Source organism: Dendropsophus ebraccatus, chromosome 12 (assembly GCF_027789765.1).
Source record: "Dendropsophus ebraccatus isolate aDenEbr1 chromosome 12, aDenEbr1.pat, whole genome shotgun sequence".
Taxonomy (NCBI): domain Eukaryota; kingdom Metazoa; phylum Chordata; class Amphibia; order Anura; family Hylidae; genus Dendropsophus; species Dendropsophus ebraccatus.
In genome coordinates this window covers 67,682,644-67,700,431 of record NC_091465.1, presented here as the reverse complement: position 1 = coordinate 67,700,431, position 17,788 = coordinate 67,682,644, and the positions used below count along the sequence as shown (strand labels likewise).

The window sequence follows — 17,788 nt, the reverse complement described above, 5'->3', positions numbered from 1 at the left end:
AAGTAAGATTACTGTCTAATTGAGGGGGGCACAGAGGTTACAGGGGCATATTTGGGAAGTGTGCTGGGTGATCTATCAGCACATATCCTTGTCTTTACATTGATTTTCTGGGTGATTGGTTCCCTTTAATGTAAACTTCAACTTGAGTTATGAGTTCATAAATATTCCGGATGCAAAGATAAATGAGAGGTGTTCTCAAGCCCGGTATGGGAAGGAGACAACTAAGCAGGTAGGATTTGACATGTACAACTAGTGTTAACTATGTCTGTGGAATCATGTTAAGCTTTACTGCATGTTTAATCCACTGTGGAGTTGTATAAACAACCCCTTTAATAATGTTATAAAATCAATATTTATTGAGCATATATAGCCATAGAGATTTCGTAGTAATCGCTGGTATATATGGAGACGTGACCCTAAGAATGAATTCACATTGTTTGTATTATACCATATTTTCTGCTCTCCTATTCTTATATAGCCATCCTATCTTATTCTATTACATAGTGTATTGTACTATATAATATTATCATATGCTGTAAAATACTAAATAATCATAGGCCATATTATTACGATTTGCTGTATTGTACTGTATCATGCTATTGTCATTTAATCTTAACCATTTAAGGCCTGGCTTTTTTTACTTTTTTCATTTACGCTGCTTTCCGTACGGGATCACTTTTGTTATATTTTAATAGATTGGACAATTTTGCGCGCTACGATATATAAGGCTATGTTCACATTGCATATCAGACCGGCCATTCCATGACCCCGGCCGGGTCACGGAACGGCCGCTTTGTGCCCGAATCATCGCGGCCGGTACTTAAGTCCGTCCGCAGAGCTCTGATGCGGGCGAATCAGCGAGCGCCCGCATCAGAGCTTCCCATAGCCCACAGTGAAGCAAGCGGGCGGAGCCGCTCGCTTCACTGTGTGCACTGACAGGTCTTTCTGCGGCCGGAATTCACTGAATTCCGGCCGCAGAAAACTGACCTGTCAGTTTTTTCTGGCGCCGCATGGGATCCCATTGCACATAAGGCCATGGCACACACCGCAAAACTACAGCTGAGGCGAGAACTACGGCCGTAGTTTTACGTAGTGGGAACATAGCCTAATACTGTGTTTCCCCGAAAATAAGACAGTGTTTTATATCAATTTTTACTCCCAAAGATGCGCTATGTCTTATTGTCAGGGGGATGCCTTATTTTAAGCTATCCTGTAATTCCTCCACTATGCCTTATTTTCAGAGGCTGTCTTATTTTCGGGGAAAAAGGGTATGTTTATTTATTTTTATGTAAAATGGGAAAAGGGGACGGCACCATAACAAACCTGACCATTTACCACTTAAGGGACAGAGCGATTTTCGTTTTTTGCTCCTCACCGTCTAAAATTCCTATATCTTTCAATAAAAAAAACTCATATGAGGACCTATTTTTTGTGAAACTGAATTTACTTCGTAATAACACCTTTTATTGTACCATAAAATGCATGTCAAGAAGGAAAAAGAATCTTTGTGAGGTAAAACAAAAAATAAATAAATGAAATTTGGTAATTTTGGGTGCTTTCCTTCTTACAAAATGCAATTTACAGTTAAACTGATACATTATCTACATTTTCTGGGTGGTTATGATAATAACAATATCTAATTTTTATAGGTTTTATTTTGTTTTTCAACCTAGAAAAAAAAAGAATAGGCCTAAAAGTGCCCTACTCAGATCCTTTTTCCCTTTTATTTTTTGTCCTATGGTCTGTACTTTACATCAGTACCATTCTGGTCTGGACTGGACTTTTTGGTTGCTTTAAAAAAAAAAAATTAAAATACTTTTTGTAGCAAAAATTCACAATTTGGGCATTTGGAACTTTTTTTTCCGTCTATGTTGTTCGGTGCATGCGAACAATAATGTTATATTTTTGGAAGTTCGGACAATTGCGCATGCAGTGATATAGCATATGTTTATTTGATTATTTATTTACACTTTTTTATTTTGAATATGGAAAAAGGGAGTGATTTAAACTTGTATTATGGGAGGGGTTTTTTAGTCAACCAAACTTTATTGTTCTTTTTTTTTACATACATTTTTAGGCTATGTTCACACTGCGTACAAGTCCCCCCGCATTTCGTACGCCGCCGTACATGTGCGGCTGAAACTACGGGCGTGGGAAAAATAGACATGCAGCCGGATGCGTACGAACCGCGAACATACGCCCGTAGTACAGTTATGTTTCCCGGGTTTGTTTCGAAGCGATCTGAAGCAGGTCATTTACTTGGAAATCTTCGCCCAGCCCCGTAAACCACACAGAACCTTTTGGATCGAAAAATCTAATTTAATTTGGCTGGAATAAGTACTCTGTACGGGACCGCATGGAAATCGACGGCCGTTTCAACATTTCCGACCTCAAACAATGGTCTTGTTCATTTTTCACGGCGCCGTATACGATCCGGCCGTAAGCTCATATGTAGTGTGCACTGTGCGGGCGTATATCGTATACTTTCCAGCGTACGCATTAACCTCAAAACTACGGGCGAATATTCGCGGTTCGCACCACGGATGGAAACATACGTAGTGTGAACATAGCCTTATCCCCCATAGGAGACTACTAAAAGGAATCTTTTGATTGCTTATGCTGATGACTTGTCCATTCTTCAGCATGGAGAGAGGAGGCGCGCAAGCCTCCCATAGACTGCCAGTATGACAGGAGGCTGGCGGGATTCGCTGCGGAATTCCCCCAGTTTTACTCCGTGTGAACGGAGCCTTATGAAAGCAGCAAAAAATAACCTAATAAGACAAATAGAGGTAGCGAAGCAGAATGAAGACTTTAACTACACCAATATGAACTGGATGCTTTTCTCAATAAATCTAATATTACAAGTTATTGGCACTAGATTACATGTGATAGGACGTTGATCCAAGAATTTATTCTGATCGATATTGGCGTTGGAAGGGGATTTTTCTCCCTGTGATGGGGAAATTGGCATCTACCTTATGAGGGTTTTTGCCTTCTGCAGAATCAACACAGTGGAGCTATAGGCTGAACTCGATGAACTTTCAGCTGTCGAACTATGTATTTATAGGTTAAAGATAAATGCATGTGAAATGACACATATAATAAAACTAAGACCTTTGGCTCATGGCGCAGAGAAAGAGGTTAACCAGTTCACATAGGGATTATAAAGGGAACAATATATGAACACCTGTACAGGTACACAGCGACATCCCTCATAGGGAACGCTCAAGTGATTAAAGTATGTATAGCAAATAGTTTACAGCACACTATGAATAATATGCAAATGAAAGCTAATAGCCAGTAGGAAAATGATAAAGCATTATTTTGAGGCCGTACTAATCCCTATGTGTTTTTTTTTAATCTGAATTTTTATTGAATTTTTGATAAATATAACAAAAGCGCCAGATGTGGTGCAAACAAGGAGTACAAATAACGAACAACGTTGTGACAGTAAGTGCACAGAGAAATAAACAGGTAAAACGTATGCTGTGATAATGTACTCAAGACATAACAAAGGAGCCAAAGCCCAAACAATTGAGTCAACAAAAGAGGGGTAAAAGATTGGAGGTATGGGGGAGAGGAAGAGGAGAAGAGAAGGGAGAAAAAGAGGGGGAAAAAAGAGAAAAGAGAAAAGAAAGTGCGAAGAGAACTGGGGGAACTCTCACTGGGCTATTAGAGTCTTGAACTCTGTAGTCTCTTTAAACTGGTCCCAATAGTACCATGTCAGAACGGTCATGCGACTGAGCTGTCAGATCTTCCATGCACTTTGCATCTTCAACTTTGACCTTCCCGGGTGAGATAGCAGGAAGGTCAGGGCATTGTCATAGGGCAGGCATACATGTCCTAGCAGTGTTAAGCAAGTGACGTAATACAGAGTGGCAGTAAATTTTAAGTGGTATTTCCAGGTTGTGCAGGAGAACGATTGCCTTGGTAAAAGGTACCTGATAGACTGTGAAGGTAGAGCCTAATCGCCACACTTCTTTCCAGAAAGGCACCAGCTTGGGGCAACTCCTGAATGTGTGTAACAGAGTGCCCTCCCTCACCGCAGTTCCTCCAATGGGGTAGTGTCAGAAAAGATCCTGTGGATTTGGGTAGGGACTTAAAAGGGTTATCCAGTGCTCCAAAAACATGGCCACTTTCTTTGAGAGACAACACGACTCTTGTCTGCAGTTCAGGTGCGGTTTGCAATTAAGCTTCATTCACTTCAATAAAACTGAGCAGCAAAACCCCGCCCAAGCTGGAGACAAGAGTGGGGCTGTCTATGGAAGAAAGTGGCCATGTTTTTGTAGCGCTGGATAACCCCTTTAATAACATCTGGTTAGGACTTTGTACCCTGCTTCTAGCACACAGGAAGAGATGGAAAAAGAATGGGTGAAAGTGAACACCCTCGAAGACAAAGTGAGACCTAGATCCGCTTTCCAAGCAGCAAGGTAATGGGGGGCTAGGTTGTTCGGTGGGGAATCCAATATGGCATACAGAAGAGAAAGTGAGTGGCTTAGCCCACACAGGATCATTCTTCGGGTGGACGGCAGAATTTGCCTGGACCATAGAATGCTAAAATTTACTATTCAGTATTAGGCTATTCTATCTTATTCTATGCAGTTATAGATAGAGGCTCTATTTCCTCTTTTTGGGTGCCTAGCCCAGATCCTGATAAATAACCCCTATAAAACTTTAAAAATATATATATTATACTTGGAATTGCCCTGACATCTGATTTTGTTTGTCTTTAGAGCTATTTGGGGGCTACTTTTCTGTGCTATGACTTGTGGTTTTTGTAGATACAATTTTTACATAAATCGGAATTTTTGGTCAGAAATATTAAATATTAATAGCTTGGGCGACTCTGCATGCTGTGATAACTAAAAGGCTTCTTTTTTTGGTTTGTAAAAGGGTGGTGGGTCATTTTTACTATTATTTTTTAATGCTTTAAAAAAAAAGTTTCACGCTTTTTTAGTCCCCATAAGGGACTTTCACAACATATCCTTTGAATACTTAGACACATGTATTGCACTGATTAGTTATTTAAAGGGGTATTCTGGGAAAAATAACTTTTCCGCTATCCGGCATACTCAGCTCTTTCCGTCGTTCCATAGGAATGAATAGCTGCGGGTCACATGCCGGCCCGGGGCTCTATTCATAACAGAGTCGGCAGGGCCCGATATGGAGATCACCGGTGGGTTCAGGGGTCGGATCCCCTGCAACCTCCTACTTTTCTCCTATACTGTGGATAGGGGAAAAGTACATTTTTTTCCCTTAATACCCCTTTAAGCCTGAGGTAGACTCTATTAGCTTCCATGCTAACCAATTGGCACCCCACAATTGCCTCACAAGGGTGCCAGTCAGGACCCTGACAGCTGTAGCACCTGTCATTTAGTCTTCTAAATGCTGCAATCAGTATTAATCCCTGCATTTAAGGGTTTAAAGTAATATTGTCACCCCTGTATTACACAAGATTACAGTATATGCTGCACATTTGATATATACTTGTATAAAACTTGTCCATGTCTTTTTTCTGCTCTAAAATTGCTTAGTTTGATAAGTCAACAGCATTGGCTAGGTAGGGCTTCACCGCAGTTGGGGCATCTCCATAGCAGGGAGATGGGGCCCAATTGCCGTGAAGCCCCGTCTAGGTGAAACTGTCCACTGATGAAATTAAGCAAGAGTAAGGAAGAGGGAGGTGATAGTATCACTTAAAAAGCTTTAGCTTTGGCTGTCCAGACGTGATGAGAATTGTAGTTTCGCAACAGCTGGAGGGCGGAAGCTTCCCTATCCCTGATTTTGGTGATCTGCAAGTAAGGACACCAGTCAAAAGCAAAATCATATTATCCACCTAAAGCAATGGGCAACTATTTATAAAGGATACACCCCAATCAAGACTTAACCCTTATATAAGGGCAAATATACTTTTAATTGAAGTACACAATAACCACGTAATGTATCCACAACGTTACTGTAACTCTAGTTCTATAACATACTTTTTTCTCTGCATTCTTTTAGCGGGACTGTGGAACATGAGAAGGCCGAGAATCATCCTACAGACAGCGATATTACTCCTTGTTTTGAAGATGCTATATGATCTCCTTGTAAGCAAATCAGAACCCTGGGAGATGTTTAATTATATCCATACAGAGCTACCAAGTCATCAATATCAGGTTCAGAAAAAGACCACCAACCAGGAACCTACGGGAATGTGGACAATAGATCCCATTGGACGACTTGGAAATTTAATGGGGGAATATGCAACGCTTTATGCCTTGGCAAAACTGAATGGCCGCAGAGCTTCTGTTATGTCTGATATGCACTGGTCACTTTCAAGGGTTTTTAAAATAACTCTGCCTATTATGAATCATCGAGACTTCACACATACCGATTGGATAAAGGTTCCTCTCCATGACTGGATGTCTCCAGAATACAGATACATTGGCCATGAATATGTAAGACTGACAGGATACCCATGCTCATGGACGTTCTATGAAGAAGTGAAAGATAAAATTCTCCAGGAGTTCACATTTCATGACCACATTAAACAAGAAGCCAACAACTACCTTTCCAGACTGCAGCAAGGCCGTGACAATGTTACTTTTGTGGGTGTTCATGTACGTAGAGGAGACTATCTGACTATCATGCCCGAAGTGTGGAAAGGGGTGTTAGCTAACAAGCAGTACCTACAGACAGCTATGGACTATTTCCGAAAGAAGTACCAAAACCCTTTATTCATAGTAACCAGTAATGGGATGGACTGGTGTAAAGAGAACATTAACACCACACTGGGAGACATCCATTTTTCTGGTGATGGTATAGAGGCTTCACCAACCCGTGACTTTGCTCTTTTGGCACATTGTAACCACACCATCATGACAATAGGGACGTTTGGATATTGGGCTGGATATTTAGCTGGAGGTGAAACCATTTACCTTTCCAATTTTACCTTGCCAGACTCTGAGTTTCTTAAAATTTTTAAATATGAAGCAGCTTATCTTCCCAAATGGATTGGGATACCTGCGGACCTATCTCCCCTTCAAAACATGACCACTGACTGAAAAAAACACTTCTAAACCTATTTTAGTTATTTCAGGGATTACCACTAACTCTATGTTCTGCAAAGACTCAATGTAAATATTAGAACAGATCTGACTGAACACAGTGGCATAGCTATTACACTGGCTGAGGACTTCCCAATCAATACTATACACGGCCCATTAATTGTTTAGCAAGGGCTGTACATACATCGTTAGTGATGTCAGCGAAGCTCTTGCCCAACCACATTTTACATTACCTGTCCATGGTCATGGTCTCCTCCTGCGCTCTGAATGAGTCCCGGTACCGCATGCTGCAGCTTCAGAGCTGGTGGTCCCGGAGAGTGATTGGCTAAGTGGCCTGTTAGCTCAAACAGGCCACTCTAAAGCTGCAGCCGCGGCACCCAGGATGTAACAGAGCACAGGAGGAGACTGGTAACGTGGACAGGTAATGTATTAACTGTTCAATTCTTAGCTGTCAGCCGAGCATCACCATTACACGTAGCGATGCGCAGTTGGCGCATGATTTTAGGTCAGGGCCTAAAAAAAACGATCAGTCAATAATTGTTTCATCAGCTGATTGTTCTCTCTATTAAACGGAGCGCTAATTGGCTTAATAAGGCCGATTCAGATGATTATTGTTTTGTGTAATAGGTCTCCTGGGCCCCCAACAAACTGCTGCAGTATGCCCTGTGAAGTACCATCTATAGACATATAACAGCCCGCATTTATCCATATTGGAAATATAGCATGGTATGACATTACACTTCTACATCCATGTTTTTAGTGCTGCTATCAGGGTCAGGCTGGTCTACTTCAGTACCAGATAAGCTTTTAATGGTCCCAAAGTCTGGTCATACTAAAGTAGCCACAGTCAAACATTAGCCACATTGGCACAAGATCTCAGTAGACTCTTTACTGACAGTAGATTCGCTTTCCACTTGGCTCAGTTAAGGCCTTATTACACGAAACGATTATCGTCCGTATTCGCAGGATATCGGCTGTTACAGCCCACACTCTTCTCGTGTATTAGAAGACAACGATCAGCCGACATGAACGATGAACGACTAAGAGTGGGTACACAGTTCTGGCAGATTTGGTTGCTTGTACCTGTTAGCAGCGGCGCACCTAGCCCGTGCCATAGGCTCAATTCTATGGTTGGTCGGATTCCGCCGTACGCGGAAAGAATTGACATGTCAGTTCTTTCGGAGGATGGTGGAATCGGCCTGGCCACAGAAGGGTGTCTATGGCACGAGTGGAGATGTACGCCACCTCTAGTGTGTACAAGGGACCCACCCTAAGATAGCAACGATCTGCTGCCGTCGCTCTACGGAACAGGAGTGGCGGCAGCAGATCGCTGCTATCTTCTACGGACTGCCTGGACGATCCAGTGATCATCCGGGCAACCCTTCTCCCCCGCAGTTCCCCGCGCCACCCGGTTATTACCTGCTAGCTGACGGCACGTGTAATATCGCGGGCAGCAAGGGAGGAAAGAGGAGCTAGCAAGCGCTGACAGCACTTGTTTGCTTCTCTCCATCGCCCCGTGTAATAGGGGCTTAAGTCTGTCAGGCCTGGGTACAGTAAGACACCCTTCTGAGGAAGCGAGAGGATTGTGAAGTGTGCGTTGGGGGTAGAGGCACCAGTCAGGCTACATGGGTATGTGCAATAGGACCATTGTGACTTGCTATATTGCACCTATTTTCTGAAGCTTTGGCCTATGCCCTGATGTGGGCGGACAATATTGAACACATGTGGGACAGAGTTAGAACAATGATATGAAGTAGCACTTTCACAATGTATTCTGGTTATATGCACTGTTTGTTTACAATGCCACTGACAGTTTATATTGCCTGTGCTGGTGCCTTGCATATTTGGAATCTGCCACACCTTCTATGTTTATTTTAAATGAATTAATAAGCTAGTGTTTTTATTATCATAACATGCTTTGTGTTTTATTTGGTATAACTGGGCACAGTAAGTCAGAGATGCTTTATGCAGTGCAGACTTACTGTTTGAAGGGACCAGCAAAAGATGGGGAGAGATGCTGTGGAGTAATGAGAGGGTCCAGAACGAGATGTGGAGTCATTATAGGGGCTAGAAATGACATGAGGAGCCATGCTAAGTGTGGTGTCCCACCACCAGTGTTGTTATTGGTTACACTCTTCGCAAAAGTCTGTACTTTTAAGTTACAAGTGGTAATGTAGCAGTACCAAAACTTTGCCACTAGATGTCTTTATTGCAGATATGTATGCCTAGATATTGCACGGCTGTAGAAGTTAAGGGGTTATTGTTTGTTTATGTATCACATGGATCTGTACACCTATAAGAGTTCTTTCTTCTCTTCACCTATCATCTCTCTCTTTATTTCTTAGCACGCATTCCTCACCCACTCACAGCACAGATTACATATGCTGTAGGTAGGAAGTCACATGGGTTAGAGGAAGTGTGGGGGTCTTTTGCCTGGGATTCTGTAGAGGAAAGATGCAAGCTCCCTACAGTTTCTTTTCAAGCAACCTTATTCCACACTGTGGAATACAGTGTTAAGTCACTACTAGAGAGGACATGTCAGGGATCACCCTAACCCACACCGTGGACCAGAGGAACACAGGGCAGGACAGTATCCATAAAAAAGTAAAGGAACTGATCCGAATAGAGCAAAGTTGCTAGAAGCCTATGCACTCTGTCTTGCAGCATGGGTGTCATCAGAGAATTCTGACCACTCTCCTCATCCCAGGTAACAAGGTCTGGGGCTTGTGTCACCCTCTAGGATGGGTCACCCGACACTGGTGGGCAATAGGTGGTTCAAAGACCAAAAGAGTCAAAACACAGGCACAAGTATTCTCTCTACTCTCAAGTATTCTACTTATTCTGCCTCTGAAGTTCCGGCAGAGCACAGTACTACATTGGGCTAGGACTCTCTCAACATCCTCCTCTCCACTCTTCTGAACTTTCTCCCTCTCAACACGCAACTCAGTCAGCACGGCTGTACCCTCTACTCCACTCTCAGTACAGATCTAGCCTCTCAAGGAGGAGTGGCGTCACGTTGTTCCAACTGGCTTGTAAGCGGCTGTCTGTCCCTGTTCACTGTTGGGGCAGTCACCACACTAAGGATCCATAATGAGAAGAACACCATGGAGGGGACTAGGAATTAGAGGGAAGTTATGCTGTGGACCGTGAGTGAGATGGGGAGCCATACAGGGACAAGGAATAAGAGGGAAGCCATGCTGATGACTATGAATGAAAGGAAAGCCATGCAGGGGACAAGGAATGCCAGGAGGGAACCATTCAGGCTAGGAATGAGTGGAGCCATGCTGAGGACTTGGAACTGGGAAGGAGAGGGAAGTCATGCTGAGGACCAAATATGAGATGGAAGAGACTTCCGGTGGGTGGGACACCCAGGGTGGCCGCATTTTAGCAGAGCTCCGGCTGCCTAACCCATAAAAAAGCACCCTAGAGTTTTCTGCCCCTGAACCCTGGGGCAACGAGCAGCCTAGGGGCAACAGTCTGCCACCTGACCTGACCCGTTCCAGTTCACAGCAGTGGCGCCCTGGTCAGGGGAGCTAAGGAGCGCTTCAGAGGAGTGGCAACATTTTCCTCCTTGAACAGTGGGAACACAGGCGGACGCAAAATCCCGGCACAGTCAGGATCACCCCTACAGCTGACTCCGGGTGATTCAATTATTCCTCGGAACCAGGGGCGTAGCTAAAGGCTGATGGGACCTGGTGCAAAATTTTAGCTTGGGCCCCCCCATACCCATCAGATGAGCGCAGTCAGAGAACAAAAAAAGGTCTATCCGATGACTCTAAGGTGACACCCTCTAATGTGCCACCGTGTCTTAATAATCTGTCACTGCCTCCCCCTCATGTACCGTACCACTGCCTCCCCCTCATGTACCGTACCACTGCCTCCCCCTCATGTACCGTACCACTGCCTCCCCCTCATGTACCGTACCACTGCCTCCCCCTCATGTACTGTACCACTGCCTCCCCCTCATGTACTGTACCACTGCCTCCCCCTCATGTACTGTACCACTGCCTCCCCCTCATGTACTGTACCACTGCCTCCCCCTCATGTACTGTACCACTGTCCCCTATAGTTAATGGACTGTACTGTGACATTCTGTAATCATTGTGTACCAATCTTTGACTCTCTAGCTGAAAACTACAACTACACTACAGGTATACTGGACCCCCCTACATACATCATATACACACATACTGTACATGCACACACACACTGTACATGCATACACATACATCATATACACACATACTGTACATGCATACACATACATCATATACACACACTGTACATGCATACACATACATCATATACACACATACTGTACATGCATACACACACACTGTACATACATACACACAAACACTGTACATGCATACACATACATCATATACACACATACTGTACATGCATACACACACACTGTACATGCATACACATACATCATATACACACACTGTACATGCATACACATACATCATATACACACATACTGTACATGTATACACACATACGACGCAGCTTCAGAGAACATTTATTCCTCCAAGTTCAGTCTCTGACATCTCAGGCGTTATTCACAGAGGTGAGATGATCTATGATACATCTGCAATGTTTCAAGGGAAAACACTCTTTTTGTCAAGGCTTTAAACATTGCACATGTATCATGGATCATCTCACCTCTGTGATCAACGCCTGAGATGTCAAAGACCAAACTTGGAGGAATAGATGTTCTCTGAAGCCGCGGTGTATGGACTGGGTGATATACATGGATGTTATTACTAATGTACATCTGTATGTGCTGCTGGAATTTGCTAATAATGAAGATTTGCCCATTTGAAAAGAAGTATTGTATGTGTTTCTTTATGGACGAATACGTGATTGTGAAAACTGTGGAGCGGCTGTAGTGAAACACACCCAACACCCAGGTACAACATAGGATCCTGTTCACACTGTTATATAGAGTACACATATACATACTGCACATGTATCACCTACACACATACTGTACATGCATACACATATACATGCATCATATACACACCCATACTGCACATGCATCATATACACACATACTGTAAATCCTTTACACATACAATACACATTACATACAAAAACACACTTTATACATATACACTTGCACACTGCACATTTACATCCACAGTTCTCATACACAGACATGCAGGTGTGCGCATGCACGCACGCACGCACGCACACACACACACTTATTATGAGGAAACACCACTTCTAGTAATTGGTTAGGGTCTGAACATTTTAACATTTTCAGATATGAATAGTGACTTTTGCACAGTATGTCCATAGTCAGAGACAGTATTGAAGTAATGGGTGTTGGACCCTACCATGGTGATACTGGATTTTTAGGTTCAGCAAAAATGCAATTTGCAACATGACTATAGCCAAGATAGGAGATTCATTAAGGAACTTAGAAAAAAGAAAAAGATTCCTGATTGGCCAAGTCAAAGTCCTGATAAAAATCCATGCATGTGAGAATCCTGCAGACAATCCACAACTCTCAACAGAGGCTCATAAAAAAAAAAAACACCTTTCTGGAGGATGTTTTGCCAGGAAGTGCAATACTAAATACTGGAAGCACAGACAGGCAGCCAAACACACAGCACAGAGACACTTACTTATTATAAGGAAAATCCACTTTTCAGCAGCTCCTGGCCTCCCTCCTCCTCCCTCCTCTTCCTCCTGGTGCCGGACCATGCTCTCCCGTCCCTCCCCCTCCTCCCTGCACGACTTCAGAGGAGAGCAGAAAGCAGGTGATTGGGAGGAATCAGGGACCCCACACTGCAGCGTTAGGCAGCAGTAAGCTTAGTGCAGTTCTGCACTGAGAGGCAGGAAGTGGCGAGGGAGCCCAGCGGGCCCCCTGTAGCTAGGGGCCCGGTCGCCATGGCGACCATGGCGACCCCTATAGCTACGCCACTGCTCGGAACCCTCAAGACGGTCAGGAACGGAAAGTATTGACAGGGCACAGACCCACATGAATGGTGGATAGGTCCGCGGCCATTATAGACACACGTGGTGACGCAGCACCCTAAACTCAGGGACACATAAAGACCCCTGCTGGGACTGACATATTTACAGCTGGGAACTGCGGGGACCCATGCTTGTGGCATCATTGTACAGGGGCTGACTGAACTCCATTTTGCCTCCTACACAGCAGCAACATGTGACACCCAGTCACTGCCTCTCCCTCACAGCTATCTGACCCAGGGGCGTAGCTAGGATTCACAGATCCCCATAGCAAGAATTTTTAAGGCCCCCCCCCTCGCCTACACACAACACAAAGCACTACGCATATATCTGCTTTACTGCTGGTGCACTGATAACCCCTGACCTCTGCAAGGAGCTCTTCTCATTTTGCTTTCCTACTTGCTAGCTGGAGAAGAGGTCAGAGGTTATCAGTGCAGTGAAGCAGAGATCTCTGTCTTCTGCTTGTTAACCCTTTTTTTTGTGTTGCAGCATGTAAGTAAACATTGGGTCACTTACACACAGTAATGGATTATAATAGGTCCATTTCGGGCGGTAGCCCGGGGCCCTGAGTTCCTAAGGGGCCCATGGCTACTGAAAAAGACTTATACTTTCAGTGGTGTATTGTCTCCTGGCTACATTTCTGCCATGATTTGCAAAAAAAATCGCTGCTTTTTTACAGTAATTTTGCACAAATCAGGGCATCATGACATTGTCTGTACTATGAACACCCCACTAGTGCTGCCATAGTTACAATGGGGTAGGGGGGGCCCAGGCTTGGTGAACAGCCCGGGGCCTATGGTAAAGTTAATCCGCCCCTTCTTACACATTGCAGTACATAAAGGGTAAAGCAGAAGGACAAACCGCTTACCCTTCTCCCCTGGGCCCCCTCCTGTATGGGCCCCATAGCAACTGCCTACCCTGCCTCTATGGTAGCTACACCACTGATCTGACCTAAAAGTGCCACATAATCCCATGAGGGTAAGCTTATGTTTGCTGCACACTGACCACCACTGCTGCATTGCTATTTTACAACTAAATTAAAGGAATGAACTAGGGTGCTCCTTTTGCAAGCCCCTGCTGTGCATATACCAGACAGCCCTTCATATTGTCTCAGCTATAAACTCCTAATAATTACAAAAGCGCTGACGGCACCTGACTAATAGCTGTATACCTACTGGCCGCATTGTTTTTCTCACCTGACTGACAACTGCATTTCTGCTCCCTTTGTTTGCACTGTGGCTTAAAAACTGAACTTATACTTCTACTGGTTGCGTTGCTCCTATCTGACAGCTGCTTTTGCCACAGAACTGGTTGCTCTGTCCTGCTACATGGCTAACTATTCCTCGAAAGCTAGGGGATTAGTGATTGTCATCCGAAGGGGCCTTCATGTTGTGGTGGACAGGGAGATTGCAGATGAGGAGGGTAGAAACCTATTGCTAGTGGTCAGATTAGACGACACGCAATACACTCTCCCTAATAAACCCCATACTCTTTTCGAAACTGAATTCACTCTTGCTTCAAGGCGGTGATTTTAACACAGTACTCAATCCATCATTGGATAAAACATCAGGCCGACACATTATATTTCTCATCATTATATACATCTCATCCAGTCACACTCACTATACGACCCATGGTGTTTGTCTTACCCCACCTCCCGAGAATACACATTTTATTCCTCTGCACATGACAGCTTCTCCCGTATCGATTATTTTCTCACCTCTCTCTCCCTTATGGACTCTGTCTCTTCTAATACACTCCACACGATCACCATTTCTGACCATTCTCCGATTACTCTGTCCCTACAGAGCCTCACCCCTTATATTGGGACCAGGTTTTCGTGGTTTCTCACTTACCTTATTCACTCGGGAGACTTCCAGGATTACCTAGGAACGGCATGGGCTAATTTTATTGACGATAATTTAGACCATGTGGACCATGTGGTGGGCCACCTCCAAGGCTGTGGTTAGGGGTCATACCTAGGGGCGGATTAACTTTACCATAGGCCCCGGGCTGTTCAGGAGGCTTGTCCCCCCCCCCCCCCCACCCTACTGTAACTATGGCAGCACTAGTGTGGTGTTCATAGAACAGCATGAATAATGTTATGATGCCCTGATTTGTGCAAAATCAAGGTAAAAAAAGCAGCACTTTTTTGCAAATCATGGCAGAACTGTAGCCAGGAGACAATACACCACTGAAATTATAAATCTGTTTGGGTGGCCATGGGCCCCCCAGGAGCTTAGGGCCCCAGGCTACCGCCCAAAACGGACCTTTTATATTCTGCTACTGGTCATACCATAAACTATATCTCATAAACTATAAACTATATATATAAATATATGCACACCAGATATTCCAATCCCTACACAGTGCCTTGTTGCAGGTTCAGCAGACTCACGCGCAACACCCCTCCCCACTTTCCAAAAAATTGACAATGGAAGCACAAACAAACTTAGACGTGTTCATTCAGGGACAGGCGGTCTGGCTGGTAAGGACCAAACAAAATAAATATTTTAGGCAGGCAAATAAATCTGGACACCTGCTAGCCTGCCTATCCTCCCCTAAAAATATGTTTACGCCTATTTCATCCTTGCGAGACCCCCCACAAATGCTATATTAACCAAAACTAAGGACGAGAGATGAGCGAACCTCGAGCATGCTTGAGTCCATCCGAACCCAATCATTCTGTATTTGATTAGCGGTGGCTGCTGAACTTAGATAAAACTCTAAGGTTGTCTGGAAAACATGGATACAGCCAATGACTATATCCATGTTTTCCACATATCCTTAGGGCTTTATCCAACTTCAGCAGCCACCGCTAATCAAATGCCGAACGGTCGGGTTAGGGTGGACTCGAGCATGCTCGAAGTTCGCTTATCTCTACTAAGGACATAAGTGCTGTTTTGTATGATTATTTTGAAGACCTGTATAGGGGGCTCGTGAACTCTCTTCTCCCCTGACTATGGTACTCAGTTTAGACGTGGAAAAGGCCCTTGATAAGGTCTCCTGGACCTTTCTCCATTCCACCATCCAACGCAGGCAATTCGGCCCTACATTTTCTAATTTTTTAACATACACTCAAATGGACACTTGCTCTAAACTGACAATTAATGAACTTAATACCTTACATTTCGACATTTTCACAGGAACAAGACAGAGCTTGCCCCCCTTGGGGTGTGGTGACGTGAGGACGTAGGCACGTCATGTCTGTACAGTGCGCTGTTTGGGCTGTGCGAGGAACTGTGGAGGTGCTGTAACAGCAATGAATTGCTGCAAGGCATGAGGGAGTATTGGAGGGACGCAGCTACAAGACTGAGGGACTGAGGGAGAGGATGCTGACACATGGGCCGAGGTCAGAGTGGAGAAGGAAGTAAGGTTACCAGAACCCAGTGTCTGAGAAAGAGTTGGTGATACGCTCGAGGTGTGGGAGCTGTCTGGAGCAAAGTAAAGGGGGGCCCGACTGACTGGTGAGATTTATGCTGATTGTACAGCTGATACTGCACTGTATTGAAGCTGCAAAACAACACACTGCTGTCCTGCATGGCACTGAGGCTGCAAAATAATATAACTGTTACCCTGCATCATATCAAAGGGGAACTCCAGGTAGAGGTTAAAAAAATGAAAATTCTGCAGAAGCATAACGCATTACTTACCTGTCTGTCCCAGTTTTGAAACTACCAAAAATCCATTTATTTGGGGGGGGGGGGGGATGTTTGCTCTGTTTTGTGTTTCTGTACTTCCTGGTTTGGCATTTCCCAGAATGCAATGCTTTTCCTCATGTGATCATCACAGCCCCCACCCATTACAGTAAAATTAGTGCAGCAGCTGCTTCTGGTCGGTTAGAGGTGGTGTATCAGTCAGGGGATTGGGTTATCCAGCCAAGCCTCCTGATTCAATGGTTTTTATTGAGGTTTTTTGAATAAAGAAAACAGTAGTAAACAATTATTATACAAGAAAACGGTATACACATGTGGTGTACAGTTAAAAGTATACATCAATTTTCTTAACATTATATAAAAAAACTTGTCCTCTTGCTATAATAAGTTCATAATGGTAAGTCTTGTTTACTGCGTTAATAAACTCTTTCTCACTGGGAATATCTACTGATTTCCCGTACCTACATAAGACTGTTTTTGCTATTATGAGTAATATACTAGCAAGAGTTTTTTGTGCATAGGAAAGTCTTTCCAAGTTAAGAAATAAAAGGGCTGTTTGGGGGAGTTTAGGAACAAAGGGGGAAACAACGGAATGGATAATAGAGAAGCAGGTATCCCAATATAATTGTATATAGGGGCATGTCCATAGGATGTGTAGGAGAGTCCCTTTAGAATTACATTTCCTCCAACGCCTGTCATTAGCGTCTGGGTAAAAAAGGGCCAACCTGTCAGGGGTATAATACCAGCGTAATAACGTTTTAATTGCTGATTAATTGTAGATAGGCGTTGTGCCTCCCCAGAAATGCCTCTAAGTAATGGGTCATAGTTGTATTTGTAGAGAGATTTATAAGACGCTGTTACTTTAATACCTAAGTAATCTATATAGTCCGCCTTCCAGTCAAAGTTATAATCTGTTTTTAGTCTCTTACAAATATCTGAATCCAAGTTTAGGGGTAATGCTTGAGTTTTGGCTTTGTTTAATTGATAGTATGATAGGGAGCCATAAAAGGAGATGGTGGACATGGTTTCTTGTAGGGACCGAGATGGATTTGTCAGCGTCAATATGACGTCATCCGCGTACAGTGATATTACGTG

At 43.9% G+C, this 17,788-nt stretch overlaps 2 protein-coding genes across 2 annotated transcripts in view; both read left to right on the top strand.

Annotated features, from left to right (window-relative positions):
- The first annotated feature begins 6,051 nt into the window (after positions 1 to 6,051).
- LOC138769458 (galactoside alpha-(1,2)-fucosyltransferase 2-like) lies at positions 6,052 to 7,280 on the top strand. The gene has a single exon (XM_069947958.1). It carries the CDS (start codon positions 6,069 to 6,071, stop codon positions 7,041 to 7,043), a length of 975 nt encoding a protein of 324 aa, XP_069804059.1. The 5' UTR covers positions 6,052 to 6,068; the 3' UTR covers positions 7,044 to 7,280.
- Positions 7,281 to 16,269: 8,989 nt separating this feature from the next.
- The window catches only part of LOC138770065 (galactoside alpha-(1,2)-fucosyltransferase 2-like), a 38,985-nt gene continuing 37,466 nt past the window's right edge, over positions 16,270 to 17,788 (top strand). The window contains exon 1 of the mRNA XM_069948973.1: positions 16,270 to 16,504. The gene's annotated coding sequence lies outside the window, so the exon portion shown is untranslated. The remainder of the gene's footprint in view (positions 16,505 to 17,788) is intronic.

What these genes read in the sequence shown, in the direction of transcription:
- LOC138769458 (XM_069947958.1), top strand. Translation starts at nt 6,069, where the DNA reads ATGCTATATGATCTCCTTGTAAGCAAATCAGAACCCTGGGAGATGTTT.